Raw genomic sequence first — 13203 nt, 5'->3', positions numbered from 1 at the left:
TGTGAATCGGTTATTTACTCTTTCGGATAGTAGAAAGACTAGGGGGCACTCCATGAAGTTAGCATGGGGCACATTTAAAACTAATCGGAGAAAAGTTCTTTTTACTCAACGCACAATTAAACTCTGGAATTTGTTGCCAGAGGATGTGGTTAGTGGCAGTTAGTATAGCTGTGTTTAAAAAAGGATTGGATAAGTTCTTGGAGGAGAAGTCCATTACCTGCTATTAAGTTCACTTAGAGAATAGCCACTGCCATTAGCAATGGTTACATGGAATAGACTTAGTTTTTGGGTACTTGCCAGGTTCTTATGGCCTGGATTGGCCACTGTTGGAAACAGGATGCTGGGCTTGATGGACCCTTGGTCTGACCCAGTATGGCATTTTCTTATGTTCTTATGTTCATCTCCGGCCTCCACCCCACTCATCACCGCAACTCCCACATAAGAGAAGTGTTTTTAAATCAAAATTTTCTCCCTCTGCGAGGCTGTTCACCTATGTTCGGGATGCTCCGGCATGAATAGGCAACATTTTTAGCCTGCGGTGCTCTGCTAGGCAGGGGATGTTAGAGGATTCAGGTTGGGAGCCACGGTTTCAGGCCACCATCCTTTGCGATGATGTCCCTTCCTCCCCAAGAGGAAAGCCTTCTAGTGTTGCTGGCTGTTGGAAGGAGCACTTCCTGACCTGTTCACTCCAGCCACTATGTCAGAAAGCCACCAGAGGTTGAAGGGAAGGTTTATGTAAAGAGATGGGATGTTGGCTGTTTGGGGAGACCAGAGGAGGAAATGTATGGGAGAGAGACATTGGGAAGAGAGGGAGAAGGGGGACGGGCAAAGAATGAGAGAGATGCTGAGTAGGGAGGGGGAATGTTGGGGAGAAAGAGAGATTGGACACCTTAGGCAGAGGGAAAGGGAGGCACAGGTCAGAGGGGGAGAAAGGAGGATGAGGCGAGAGAGAGACATGGGGCAGGGCGAAAGAAAGAGGGAGCCTATGACACGGGGCAGAGGGGGAAAGGAAGGGGAACACAGTGGAAAGGGGAGAAGATACAAAGCAGATGGGGGAGAGAGAAAAGGACACTGAGTGGTGGGGGGGGAGGAGACACAGGGCAGAAGAGGTGGGTGAGATTAGAAGGGGATGTGGTCATGCTGGACAGATGAAGTGAGGGGGAAGCTGGCAGAGGGGGAAAAAGAGAAGGCAGAAAGGGAAGGAGATGGGAAGAGAGAGGACAGCCAGTGCAGGGGGAAGAGAAAGTCATGCCATGTCCGGCCCTCATCAAAAGGGGGGAAGAAGAACCCAAGAATGGGAGGCAGGGCAGATCCGTGGGTTTGGATTGGAGCCACCAAGCCCCTCCTGTACAGCATTAGACTGTGAGCCCTCTGGGGACAGGGAAATACCTACAGTACCCGATTGCAGAATATAAAATGAAGACGCAGAGTCGCTCTTGTGTTAGGAGAGGGTGGGGTGGGGATGTTATGTTGCTGCTAAGCCCCCTCCCGTCCTTATTCTTTTGTCAGGTTGGAGCCACCGAGCCCCTGTCGTGTTTGTGTGCAGGAAGGAAGTGCTGAAGATGCCAGGTACAGTCCTTTGTTTTCAATGTAAACCAGTTTTCACCGATACATTCCCAGGTTTTTTTGTGAAGGTGACAATCAGCCTCTCCTCCGCCAGAGAACCGAAAGCGGGGCACCCACAGGACCTGGGCTGGGGGTGGGGGGGCACGCACATGCAGCCCCAAAGTGCGGGAGCGGAATGCGCCTGCGCGCTGCCCCGAAGGAGGAAGGCCAGAGCCGACCCCACAGCCGCCGCTGAGGCTGAGGTGGGAGGCACAGGGAACAGCTTGGAGCCGCTTGGCAGTTCTGTGCTGCTTCCTGTCAAGCGATGAACTGGTGTTAGGAATCAGTAATTTGGACACGGTCCCTTACGGGTCTTGTAATTTGGAGACGCTCCCTTGGCAGTCGCCTTTGACCCGCTCTGGTAAGTGACGTTGGGGTTGGGAGCGTCTCTTTCAGGCAGGTATCGAGAGGGGGCCCTCCCCTCGCTAAGGCAGGGCCAGGACCTACCAGCGATTGAGTGTCAGACAGCAGGGAGGATCCTGCGAAGAGGCTCCTGCAAAATGCAGAGAGCGCGGGGATGAAAATACCAGGAGAGACTCCTGCAAAGCGCAGAGAGCACAAGAACTGGAAATACCGGGGGTGGGGGAGAGACTCCTGCAAAGCGCAGAGAGCGCAGGGGCTGGAAATACCAGGGGAGACTTCTGCAAAATGCAGAGAGCGCAGGGGCTGGAAATTCTGGGGGGAGACTCCATCAAAATGCAGAGAGCGCAGAGGCTGGAAATACCGGGGGGGGGGGGGGGAGAGACTCTATCAAAATGCAGAGAGCGCAGGGGCTGGAAATACCCGGGGGGGAGACTATCAAAATACAGAGAGCGCAAGGGTTGAAAGTGCTGGGGGTATAGGAGTATATGCAGCTGACAAAGCCTTGACTGTGTGAGCTTTAATACCAGATGACGGCAAGACCCAGCTCCAAATCAACCCTGAATCTTCTCCGTGATTCTGGTTTTGTGATTATTTAAGGCTGGACTTGAATTTCCAGTTTCCTCAGGAGAATGAAGTGGTTGGTCTTTTTTTCAATGGTGTGGGCTTTTCAGAGTGGATAAATCATTCCACACCCTCTGATCTTGTGTCAGAAGTCCCTCCGAAAGAGCATCTCTAACCCTCACCCTTCCCTCTGGAGTTCACTCAGCCCTGCTTGGCGAGGTTCAGACATTTGGTGCATGTTTTGGTTGCCTCTGGTATGCCGGCTTTAGGGAGCTCAACTTTTTACATTTCTTTAAATGATCCTTCCAAACCTGAGCTCAAGGCGAGTTGCATTCAGGAGCAGTAGATAGGTCCCTGCCCCAGAGAGCCCTCAATCTTAAATTTGTACCTGAGGCAATAGAGGGTGACGTGAAGGTCGCAAAGAGAATCAGCGTACCGGGATTTGAACCCCAGCTTCCGCTGCTTTGACGCTAAGTTACTCCTCCACTCTTATCTGATGCTGCAGGAAAAATGTGGACTGTCATAACACTATTTTGTGGGCAGGCTGATGCAGTTCTGATTTTACCGCTTTGCATGTATGATTTCGTAGTTTGGATTTCCCTTGGCTCTGACTTCCGGCAGGCCATGGCAGAAGCAAAATCCGGACTGGATCTGCCTGTCCTGCTAAAATGGAGCCCCCCCCAACGAGAACCTGTGCAAGTGCGCATCCCCTGCCCATGGAGTCTGCCACGGGTGATCAGCCATGCACGGCGCTGTGCACCCGCGGAGGGAGCAGGGTCTCCAGAGCTGAGGACACTGCTCAGATCCGCCCATGTGACGTGTTTCGATTTGCAGGATCCCAGAAGTCAAGCTCCGCCGGGGTCGTAGGAAGCCAGCGCCGCAAGGTACTTCACCTGGGAAGCGTCGGGTCCATTGGCCCATTCCCTTCCTCGGCGATGCCCAGCCAGTCTGGTTTTCAGGATATCCGCAATGAATATGCATGAAATAAATCTGCATATCCTGGGTCTCCGATATTTGCAGCTGGATCTCGTGCGTATTCATTGTGGATATCCCGAAAACTCGATAGGCTGGGTAGGTCTCTGACCACAGGTTTGGGAACCTCTAGTATTCGCTGGCAGGTTACCCTCCCCAACTTCCTGGTTTTTTTTTTCTCTCCTCGCGGCTGTTTACTGCAAGGACACTGCCACTCATCTGCACAAAGTGACCTCAGTTCCCTTGTGTGCCAGTAAGGGGTTGTCAGTGGCAGGGATCTGAGCCTTCCTCTGCCTGCAGGAGCTTTTCTCCCTGTGTGCTGGGTACCTGTGTACGGTGTGACTGGGACACACGCTTATTGTGGTTGAAATCTAAGGATGCTGCAAACCACCTTCAGCAGCATTTGACAGGGCTGGCAAAAAAAAATCCCCACATTCTAAAATTATTCTTATGAAATGATCACCTAGACCTGAATTCAGTTTCTGGTACAGGCTTCGCCCTGTCTGATGTGACCCTGGTGTTAGATGGTAACAATAGGTTTAAATGACTGGAGGCAGGCGGCACCTTCCAAACTAACCAATTTATTGAGGCAGTGAGCAGGTTTATCTACCGTGGAAAGCTTGGCCATACCGTGAACCCAGAAATCCCAGGTCTGCCCAGATGGCATGGGGCCATGCTAGTAGCGCTTCTCTGCCCCCAGGAAGCTTCAGTGCCTCTATGCCCATTATACTGACACCTTGTGGCTGCTACTGGTACTGCAGCCGCTAATTATTTCCTTTCATTGGCCCCCATGGCAGTTGATGGTACTGCAGCCTCTGAGCAGTTATACTGACACCTTGTGGCTGCTACTGGTACTGCAGCCTCTGAGCAGTTATACTGACACCTTGTGGCTGCAACTGGTACTGCAGCCGCTAATTATTTCCTTTCATTGGCCCCCATGGCAGTTGATGGTACTGCAGCCTCTGAGCAGTTATACTAACCCCTTGTGGCTGCTACTGATTATTTCCTTTCCTTTCACTGGCCCCCGTGGCAGCTGCTGGTACTGCAGTCTTATTTGTTATTCCCCCTGATAATAGCTATTTTTTTTCTAGAACCCCAAAAAATAAACAGATAGGTTTAGTAAGTGCTATTCATTTGTACTATGATGAAAAGGAAGCATAGAATATAATGTGACAAATAAGGATGATAAGGCCCATCTAGTCTGTCTAGTTTCAATACTAGCGCTGTGCCAAAGACCTGAACTAATCTTTGTCTTTCCCCTCATAACTAGGGATCTCCTGTACTTATCCCAGGCGTTCCCCTCATAACTAGGGATCCTCTGTACTTATCCCAGGCGTTCTCCTCATAACTAGGGAACCTCTGTGCTTATCCCAGGCTTTCCCCTCATAACTGGGGATCCTCTGTACTTATCCCAGGCTTTCCCCTCATAACTGGGGATCCTCTGTGCTTATCCCAGGCGTTCCCCTCATAACTGGGGATCCTCTGTGCTTATCCCAGGCGTTCCCCTCATAACTAGGGATCCTCTGTACTTATCCCAGGCTTTCCCCTCATAACTAGGGATCCTCTGTGCTTATCCCAGGCGTTTCCCCTCATAACTAGGGGATCCTCTGTGCTTATTCCCAGGCTTTCCCCTCATAACTAGGGATCCTCTGTGCTTATCCCAGGCGTTCCCCTCATAACTAGGGATCCTCTGTGCTTATCCCAGGCGTTCCCCTCATAACTAGGGGATCCTCTGTGCTTATCCCAGGCGTTCCCCTCATAACTAGGGATCCTCTGTGCTTATCCCAGGCGTTCCCCTCATAACTAGGGATCCTCTGTGCTTATCCCAGGCGTTCCCCTCATAACTAGGGATCCTCTGTGCTTATCCCAGGCGTTCCCCTCATAACTAGGGATCCTCTGTGCTTATCCCAGGCGTTCCCCTCATAACTAGGGGATCCTCTGTGCTTATCCCAGGCGTTCCCCTCATAACTAGGGATCCTCTGTGCTTATCCCAGGCGTTCCCCTCATAACTGGGGATCCTCTGTGCTTATCCCAGGCGTTCCCCTCATAACTAGGGATCCTCTGTGCTTATCCCAGGCGTTCCCCTCATAACTAGGGATCCTCTGTGCTTATCCCAGGCGTTCCCCTCATAACTAGGGATCCTCTGTGCTTATCCCAGGCGTTCCCCTCATAACTAGGGATCCTCTGTGCTTATCCCAGGCGTTCCCCTCATAACTAGGGATCCTCTGTGCTTATCCCAGGCTTTCCCCTCATAACTAGGGATCCTCTGTGCTTATCCCAGGCTTTCCCCTCATAACTAGGGATCCTCTGTGCTTATCCCAGGCGTTCCCCTCATAACTAGGGATCCTCTGTGCTTATCCCAGGCGTTCCCCTCATAACTAGGGATCCTCTGTGCTTATCCCAGGCGTTCCCCTCATAACTAGGGATCCTCTGTGCTTATCCCAGGCGTTCCCCTCATAACTAGGGATCCTCTGTGCTTATTCCGAGTTTCCCCTCATAACTAGGGATCCTCTGTTGCTATCCAGGCGTTCCCCTCATAACTAGGGATCCTCTGTGCTTATCCCAGGCGTTCCCTCATAACTAGGGATCCTCTGTGCTTATCCCAGGCGTTCCCCTCATAACTAGGGATCCTCTGTGCTTATCCCAGGCTTTCCCCTCATAACTAGGGATCCTCTGTGCTTATCCCAGGCGTTCCCCTCATAACTAGGGATCCTCTGTGCTTATCCCAGGCGTTCCCCTCATAACTAGGGATCCTCTGTGCTTATCCCAGGCTTCCCCTCATAACTAGGGATCCTCTGTGCTTATCCCAGGCTTTCCCCTCATAACTAGGGATCCTCTGTGCTTATCCCAGGCGTTCCCCTCATAACTGGGGATCCTCTGTACTTATCCCAGGCTTTCCCCTCATAACTAGGGATCCTCTGTGCTTATCCCAGGCTTTCCCCTCATAACTAGGGATCCTCTGTGCTTATCCCAGGCTTTCCCCTCATAACTAGAGATCCTCTGTACTTATCCCAGGCTTTCCCCTCATAACTAGAGATCCTCTGTACTTATCCCAGGCTTTCCCCTCATAACTAGGGATCCTCTGTGCTTATCCCAGGCGTTCCCCTCATAACTAGAGATCCTCTGTACTTATCCCAGGCGTTCCCCTCATAACTAGGGATCCTCTGTGCTTATCCCAGGCTTTCCCCTCATAACTAGAGATCCTCTGTACTTATCCCAGGCTTTCCCCTCATAACTAGAGATCCTCTGTACTTATCCCAGGCTTTCCCCTCATAACTAGGGATCCTCTGTGCTTATCCCAGGCGTTCCCCTCATAACTAGGGATCCTCTGTGCTTATCCCAGGCGTTCCCCTCATAACTAGGGATCCTCTGTACTTATCCCAGGCTTTCCCCTCATAACTAGGGATCCTCTGTACTTATCCCAGGCGTTCCCCTCATAACTAGAGATCCTCTGTGCTTATCCCAGGCGTTCCCCTCATAACTAGAGATCCTCTGTGCTTATCCCAGGCGTTCCCCTCATAACTAGGGATCCTCTGTGCTTATCCCAGGCTTTCCCCTCATAACTAGAGATCCTCTGTGCTTATCCCAGGCGTTCCCCTCATAACTAGGGATCCTCTGTGCTTATCCCAGGCTTTCCCCTCATAACTGGGGATCCTCTGTGCTTATCCCAGGCGTTCCCCTCATAACTAGGGATCCTCTGTGCTTATCCCAGGCGTTCCCCTCATAACTAGGGATCCTCTGTGCTTATCCCAGGCGTTCCCCTCATAACTAGGGATCCTCTGTACTTATCCCAGGCTTTCCCCTCATAACTGGGGATCCTCTGTGCTTATCCCAGGCGTTCCCCTCATAACTGGGGATCCTCTGTGCTTATCCCAGGCTTTCCCCTCATAACTGGGGATCCTCTGTGCTATCCCAGGCGTTCCCCTCATAACTGGGGATCCTCTGTGCTTATCCCAGGCGTTCCCCTCATAACTGGGGATCCTCTGTGCTTATCCCAGGCGTTCCCCTCATAACTAGGGATCCTCTGTGCTTATCCCAGGCGTTCCCCTCATAACTATGGATCCTCTGTGCTTATCCCAGGCGTTCCCCTCATAACTAGGGATCCTCTGTACTTATCCCAGGCTTTCCCCTCATAACTGGGGATCCTCTGTGCTTATCCCAGGCGTTCCCCTCATAACTGGGGATCCTCTGTGCTTATCCCAGGCGTTCCCCTCATAACTGGGGAACCTCTGTGCTTATCCCAGGCGTTCCCCTCATAACTGGGGATCCTCTGTGCTTATCCCAGGCGTTCCCCTCATAACTAGGGATCCTCTGTGCTTATCCCAGGCGTTCCCCTCATAACTGGGGATCCTCTGTGCTTATCCCAGGCGTTCCCCTCATAACTAGGGATCCTCTGTGCTTATCCCAGGCGTTCCCCTCATAACTATGGATACTCTGTACTTATCCCAGGCGTTCCCCTCATAACTAGGGAACCTCTGTGCTTATCCCAGGCGTTCCCCTCATAACTGGGGATCCTCTGTGCTTATCCCAGGCGTTCCCCTCATAACTGGGGATCCTCTGTACTTATCCCAGGCTTTCCCCTCATAACTGGGGATCCTCTGTGCTTATCCCAGGCGTTCCCCTCATAACTGGGGATCCTCTGTGCTTATCCCAGGCGTTCCCCTCATAACTAGGGATCCTCTGTGCTTATCCCAGGCGTTCCCCTCATAACTGGGGATCCTCTGTACTTATCCCAGGCGTTCCCCTCATAACTGGGGATCCTCTGTACTTATCCCAGGCGTTCCCCTCATAACTAGAGATCCTCTGTGCTTATCCCAGGCGTTCCCCTCATAACTAGGGATCCTCTGTGCTTATCCCAGGCTTTCCCCTCATAACTAGGGATCCTCTGTGCTTATCCCAGGCGTTCCCCTCATAACTAGGGATCCTCTGTGCTTATCCCAGGCGTTCCCCTCATAACTAGGGATCCTCTGTGCTTATCCCAGGCTTTCCCCTCATAACTAGAGATCCTCTGTGCTTATCCCAGGCTTTCCCCTCATAACTAGGGATCCTCTGTGCTTATCCCAGGCGTTCCCCTCATAACTAGGGATCCTCTGTGCTTATCCCAGGCTTTCCCCTCATAACTAGGGATCCTCTGTGCTTATCCCAGGCTTTCCCCTCATAACTAGGGATCCTCTGTACTTATCCCAGGCTTTCCCCTCATAACTAGGGATCCTCTGTGCTTATCCCAGGCGTTCCCCTCATAACTAGGGATCCTCTGTGCTTATCCCAGGCGTTCCCCTCATAACTAGAGATCCTCTGTACTTATCCCAGGCTTTCCCCTCATAACTAGGGATCCTCTGTGCTTATCCCAGGCTTTCCCCTCATAACTAGAGATCCTCTGTACTTATCCCAGGCTTTCCCCTCATAACTAGAGATCCTCTGTACTTATCCCAGGCTTTCCCCTCATAACTAGGGATCCTCTGTGCTTATCCCAGGCGTTCCCCTCATAACTAGGGATCCTCTGTGCTTATCCCAGGCGTTCCCCTCATAACTAGGGATCCTCTGTGCTTATCCCAGGCTTTCCCCTCATAACTAGGGATCCTCTGTGCTTATCCCAGGCGTTCCCCTCATAACTAGGGATCCTCTGTGCTTATCCCAGGCTTTCCCCTCATAACTAGAGATCCTCTGTACTTATCCCAGGCTTTCCCCTCATAACTAGGGATCCTCTGTGCTTATCCCAGGCGTTCCCCTCATAACTAGGGATCCTCTGTGCTTATCCCAGGCGTTCCCCTCATAACTAGGGATCCTCTGTGCTTATCCCAGGCTTTCCCCTCATAACTAGAGATCCTCTGTGCTTATCCCAGGCTTTCCCCTCATAACTAGGGATCCTCTGTGCTTATCCCAGGCGTTCCCCTCATAACTAGGGATCCTCTGTGCTTATCCCAGGCTTTCCCCTCATAACTAGAGATCCTCTGTGCTTATCCCAGGCGTTCCCCTCATAACTAGAGATCCTCTGTGCTTATCCCAGGCTTTCCCCTCATAACTAGGGATCCTCTGTGCTTATCCCAGGCTTTCCCCTCATAACTAGGGATCCTCTGTGCTTATCCCAGGCGTTCCCCTCATAACTAGGGATCCTCTGTGCTTATCCCAGGCGTTCCCCTCATAACTAGGGATCCTCTGTGCTTATCCCAGGCGTTCCCCTCATAACTAGGGATCCTCTGTACTTATCCCAGGCTTTCCCCTCATAACTAGGGATCCTCTGTGCTTATCCCAGGCGTTCCCCTCATAACTAGGGATCCTCTGTGCTTATCCCAGGCGTTCCCCTCATAACTAGGGATCCTCTGTGCTTATCCCAGGCGTTCCCCTCATAACTAGAGATCCTCTGTGCTTATCCCAGGCGTTCCCCTCATAACTAGAGATCCTCTGTGCTTATCCCAGGCGTTCCCCTCATAACTAGGGATCCTCTGTGCTTATCCCAGGCGTTCCCCTCATAACTAGGGATCCTCTGTGCTTATCCCAGGCGTTCCCCTCATAACTAGGGATCCTCTGTGCTTATCCCAGGCGTTCCCCTCATAACTAGGGATCCTCTGTGCTTATCCCAGGCTTTCCCCTCATAACTAGGGATCCTCTGTTCTTATCCCAGGCTTTCCCCTCATAACTAGGGATCCTCTGTGCTTATCCCAGGCTTTCCCCTCATAACTAGGGATCCTCTGTGCTTATCCCAGGCTTTCCCCTCATAACTAGGGATCCTCTGTGCTTATCCCAGGCGTTCCCCTCATAACTAGAGATCCTCTGTGCTTATCCCAGGCGTTCCCCTCATAACTAGAGATCCTCTGTGCTTATCCCAGGCGTTCCCCTCATAACTAGGGATCCTCTGTGCTTATCCCAGGCGTTCCCCTCATAACTAGGGATCCTCTGTGCTTATCCCAGGCGTTCTCCTCATAACTAGGGATCCTCTGTGCTTATCCCAGGCTTTCCCCTCATAACTAGGGATCCTCTGTGCTTATCCCAGGCGTTCCCCTCATAACTAGGGATCCTCTGTGCTTATCCCAGGCGTTCCCCTCATAACTAGAGATCCTCTGTGCTTATCCCAGGCGTTCCCCTCATAACTAGGGATCCTCTGTGCTTATCCCAGGCGTTCCCCTCATAACTAGGGATCCTCTGTGCTTATCCCAGGCGTTCCCCTCATAACTAGGGATCCTCTGTGCTTATCCCAGGCTTTCCCCTCATAACTAGGGATCCTCTTTGCTTATCCCAGGTGTTCTCCTCATAACTAGGGATCCTCTGTGCTTATCCCAGGCGTTCCCCTCATAACTGGGGATCCTCTGTGCTTATCCCAGGTGTTCTCCTCATAACTAGGGATCCTCTGTGCTTATCCCAGGCGTTCCCCTCATAACTAGGGATCCTCTTTGCTTATCCCAGGCGTTCTCCTCATAACTAGGGATCCTCTGTGCTTATCCCAGGCGTTCCCCTCATAACTAGGGATCCTCTGTGCTTATCCCAGGCGTTCCCCTCATAACTAGGGATCCTCTGTGCTTATCCCAGGCGTTCCCCTCATAACTAGAGATCCTCTGTGCTTATCCCAGGCGTTCCCCTCATAACTAGAGATCCTCTGTGCTTATCCCAGGCGTTCCCCTCATAACTAGGGATCCTCTGTGCTTATCCCAGGCGTTCCCCTCATAACTAGGGATCCTCTGTGCTTATCCCAGGCGTTCTCCTCATAACTAGGGATCCTCTGTGCTTATCCCAGGCGTTCCCCTCATAACTAGGGATCCTCTGTGCTTATCCCAGGCTTTCCCCTCATAACTAGGGATCCTCTGTGCTTATCCCAGGCGTTCCCCTCATAACTAGGGATCCTCTGTGCTTATCCCAGGCGTTCCCCTCATAACTAGAGATCCTCTGTGCTTATCCCAGGCGTTCCCCTCATAACTAGGGATCCTCTGTGCTTATCCCAGGCGTTCCCCTCATAACTAGGGATCCTCTGTGCTTATCCCAGGCGTTCCCCTCATAACTAGGGATCCTCTGTGCTTATCCCAGGCTTTCCCCTCATAACTAGGGATCCTCTTTGCTTATCCCAGGTGTTCTCCTCATAACTAGGGATCCTCTGTGCTTATCCCAGGCGTTCCCCTCATAACTAGGGATCCTCTGTGCTTATCCCAGGCTTTCCCCTCATAACTAGGGAACCTCTGTGCTTATCCCAGGCTTTCCCCTCATAACTAGGGATCCTCTTTGCTTATCCCAGGTGTTCTCCTCATAACTAGGGATCCTCTTTGCTTATCCCAGGTGTTCTCCTCATAACTAGGGATCCTCTGTGCTTATCCCAGGCGTTCCCCTCATAACTAGGGATCCTCTGTACTTATCCCAGGTGTTCTCCTCATAACTAGGGATCCTCTGTGCTTATCCCAGGCTTTCCCCTCATAACTAGGGATCCTCTTTGCTTATCCCAGGTGTTCTCCTCATAACTAGGGATCCTCTGTGCTTATCCCAGGCGTTCCCCTCATAACTAGGGATCCTCTGTGCTTATTCCGAGTTTCCCCTCATTACTAGGGATCCTCTGTGCTTATTCCGAGTTTCCCCTCATAACTGGGGATCCTCGGTGCTTGTCACAGGCTTTCTTGAATTCTCTTACTGTTTTTTCCTCCCTCACCACCTTCCTTGGGAGGCTGCTCCGTGCATCCACCACTCTTTCCAAGAAGAAATATTTTCTGATATTGCTCTTGAGTATATCCTCTTGCAGTCTCATACCGGGATGGCTTGTTCTAAAGCATACTTTCTTCTTTGAAAGGTTTGTTTCTTGTATATTGTTTATACACTGGAAGTATTTGAATGTCTGTATTACATCCCCTTTCTTGCCTCCCCTCCAGGGTGTACTCGTTTTGGTCCTTCAGTCTCATCTTGCATGTCTTGGAGCCATTTGGTGGCCTTTCCTGGTCTGCTTCCACCCGTTCTATATTCTTTTGGAGGGGTGACCTCCAGAATTGGGCAGGATACTCTGGGGGAAATCTCACCAAGGACCTGTGAAGAGGCGTTATCAGCTCCTTTCTTCTACTAATTGCTCTTCTCTCTGTGCTCCCCCCAGCAACCCTCTGGCACTGGCCACCACCTTATCCAGCTCTTCTGCTGCCTTGAGATCATTAGACACAAACACCCCAAGGTCTCTCCTCATCAATGCACATCAGTTTCTTACTCCCCCAGTTTGGCTTCCCGTACCCCCAGGTTTATGACGCTGCACTTTCTTGCACTGAATCTCATCTGACAATCGCATGACTGCTTTCCAGGCTTCCTTAAATGCTTTCTAACTCCTCTCTCAAGGATGGTCCACTCTGTTGCAGGTCTTAGTGATATCTTCACAAAATGCAAACTTTTCCCCCTAAACCCTTCCGCCGGTATCACTCACAAAGATACTGAACAGAGCTGGCGTCGGAAGCAACCCCGGAGGCGCTCCACTGATGACCTCTCTCTCCTCAGAGTGAATTCCGTTTACCACCACCCTCTGTATCTCAGCCAGGTTTGGGTCCTGATCCCTGGCTACTCAGTTTGTTTGCGAACCTCCTATGTGGGACAGTATCAAACATGTCCATAACTAGAGTTGAGCAAGAGGGGCAGTGTCCTTCCCCCCCTCCAGGGCGCAAATTCAATGAGGGGGAGGGAGGAAATGACTGAAAAGCATGTGTGGACAGGCAACAGTAACTTATCAAAACTAAACCATGTTCTAGCGCACGC

At 51.5% G+C, this 13203-nt stretch overlaps 1 protein-coding gene across 5 annotated transcripts in view; it reads left to right on the top strand.

Annotated features, from left to right (window-relative positions):
* DUSP23 (dual specificity phosphatase 23) overlaps positions 1-13203 on the top strand; it is a 79606-nt gene that overhangs the window by 60839 nt on the left and 5564 nt on the right. For 2 of the 5 annotated variants that reach the window (XM_029580537.1, XM_029580536.1), the window contains exon 2: positions 1510-1569. Coding sequence is in view for 1 of the 5 variants with exons in the window: in XM_029580532.1 (XP_029436392.1) it covers positions 2123-2184 (62 nt within the window). In the remaining 4 variants the exon portion in view is untranslated. Of the gene's footprint in view, positions 1-1509; positions 1570-1809; positions 1967-2040; positions 2185-2579; positions 3414-13203 lie in introns of those variants that run through there. The other 3 variants (XM_029580535.1, XM_029580532.1, XM_029580533.1) reach the window with 3 other exon arrangements.

This window comes from Rhinatrema bivittatum, chromosome 16 (genome assembly GCF_901001135.1).
Source record: "Rhinatrema bivittatum chromosome 16, aRhiBiv1.1, whole genome shotgun sequence".
Lineage (NCBI taxonomy): Eukaryota > Metazoa > Chordata > Amphibia > Gymnophiona > Rhinatrematidae > Rhinatrema > Rhinatrema bivittatum.
Note: the sequence above shows the minus strand (reverse complement) of the source record. Positions and strands in the feature narration are given on the sequence as shown.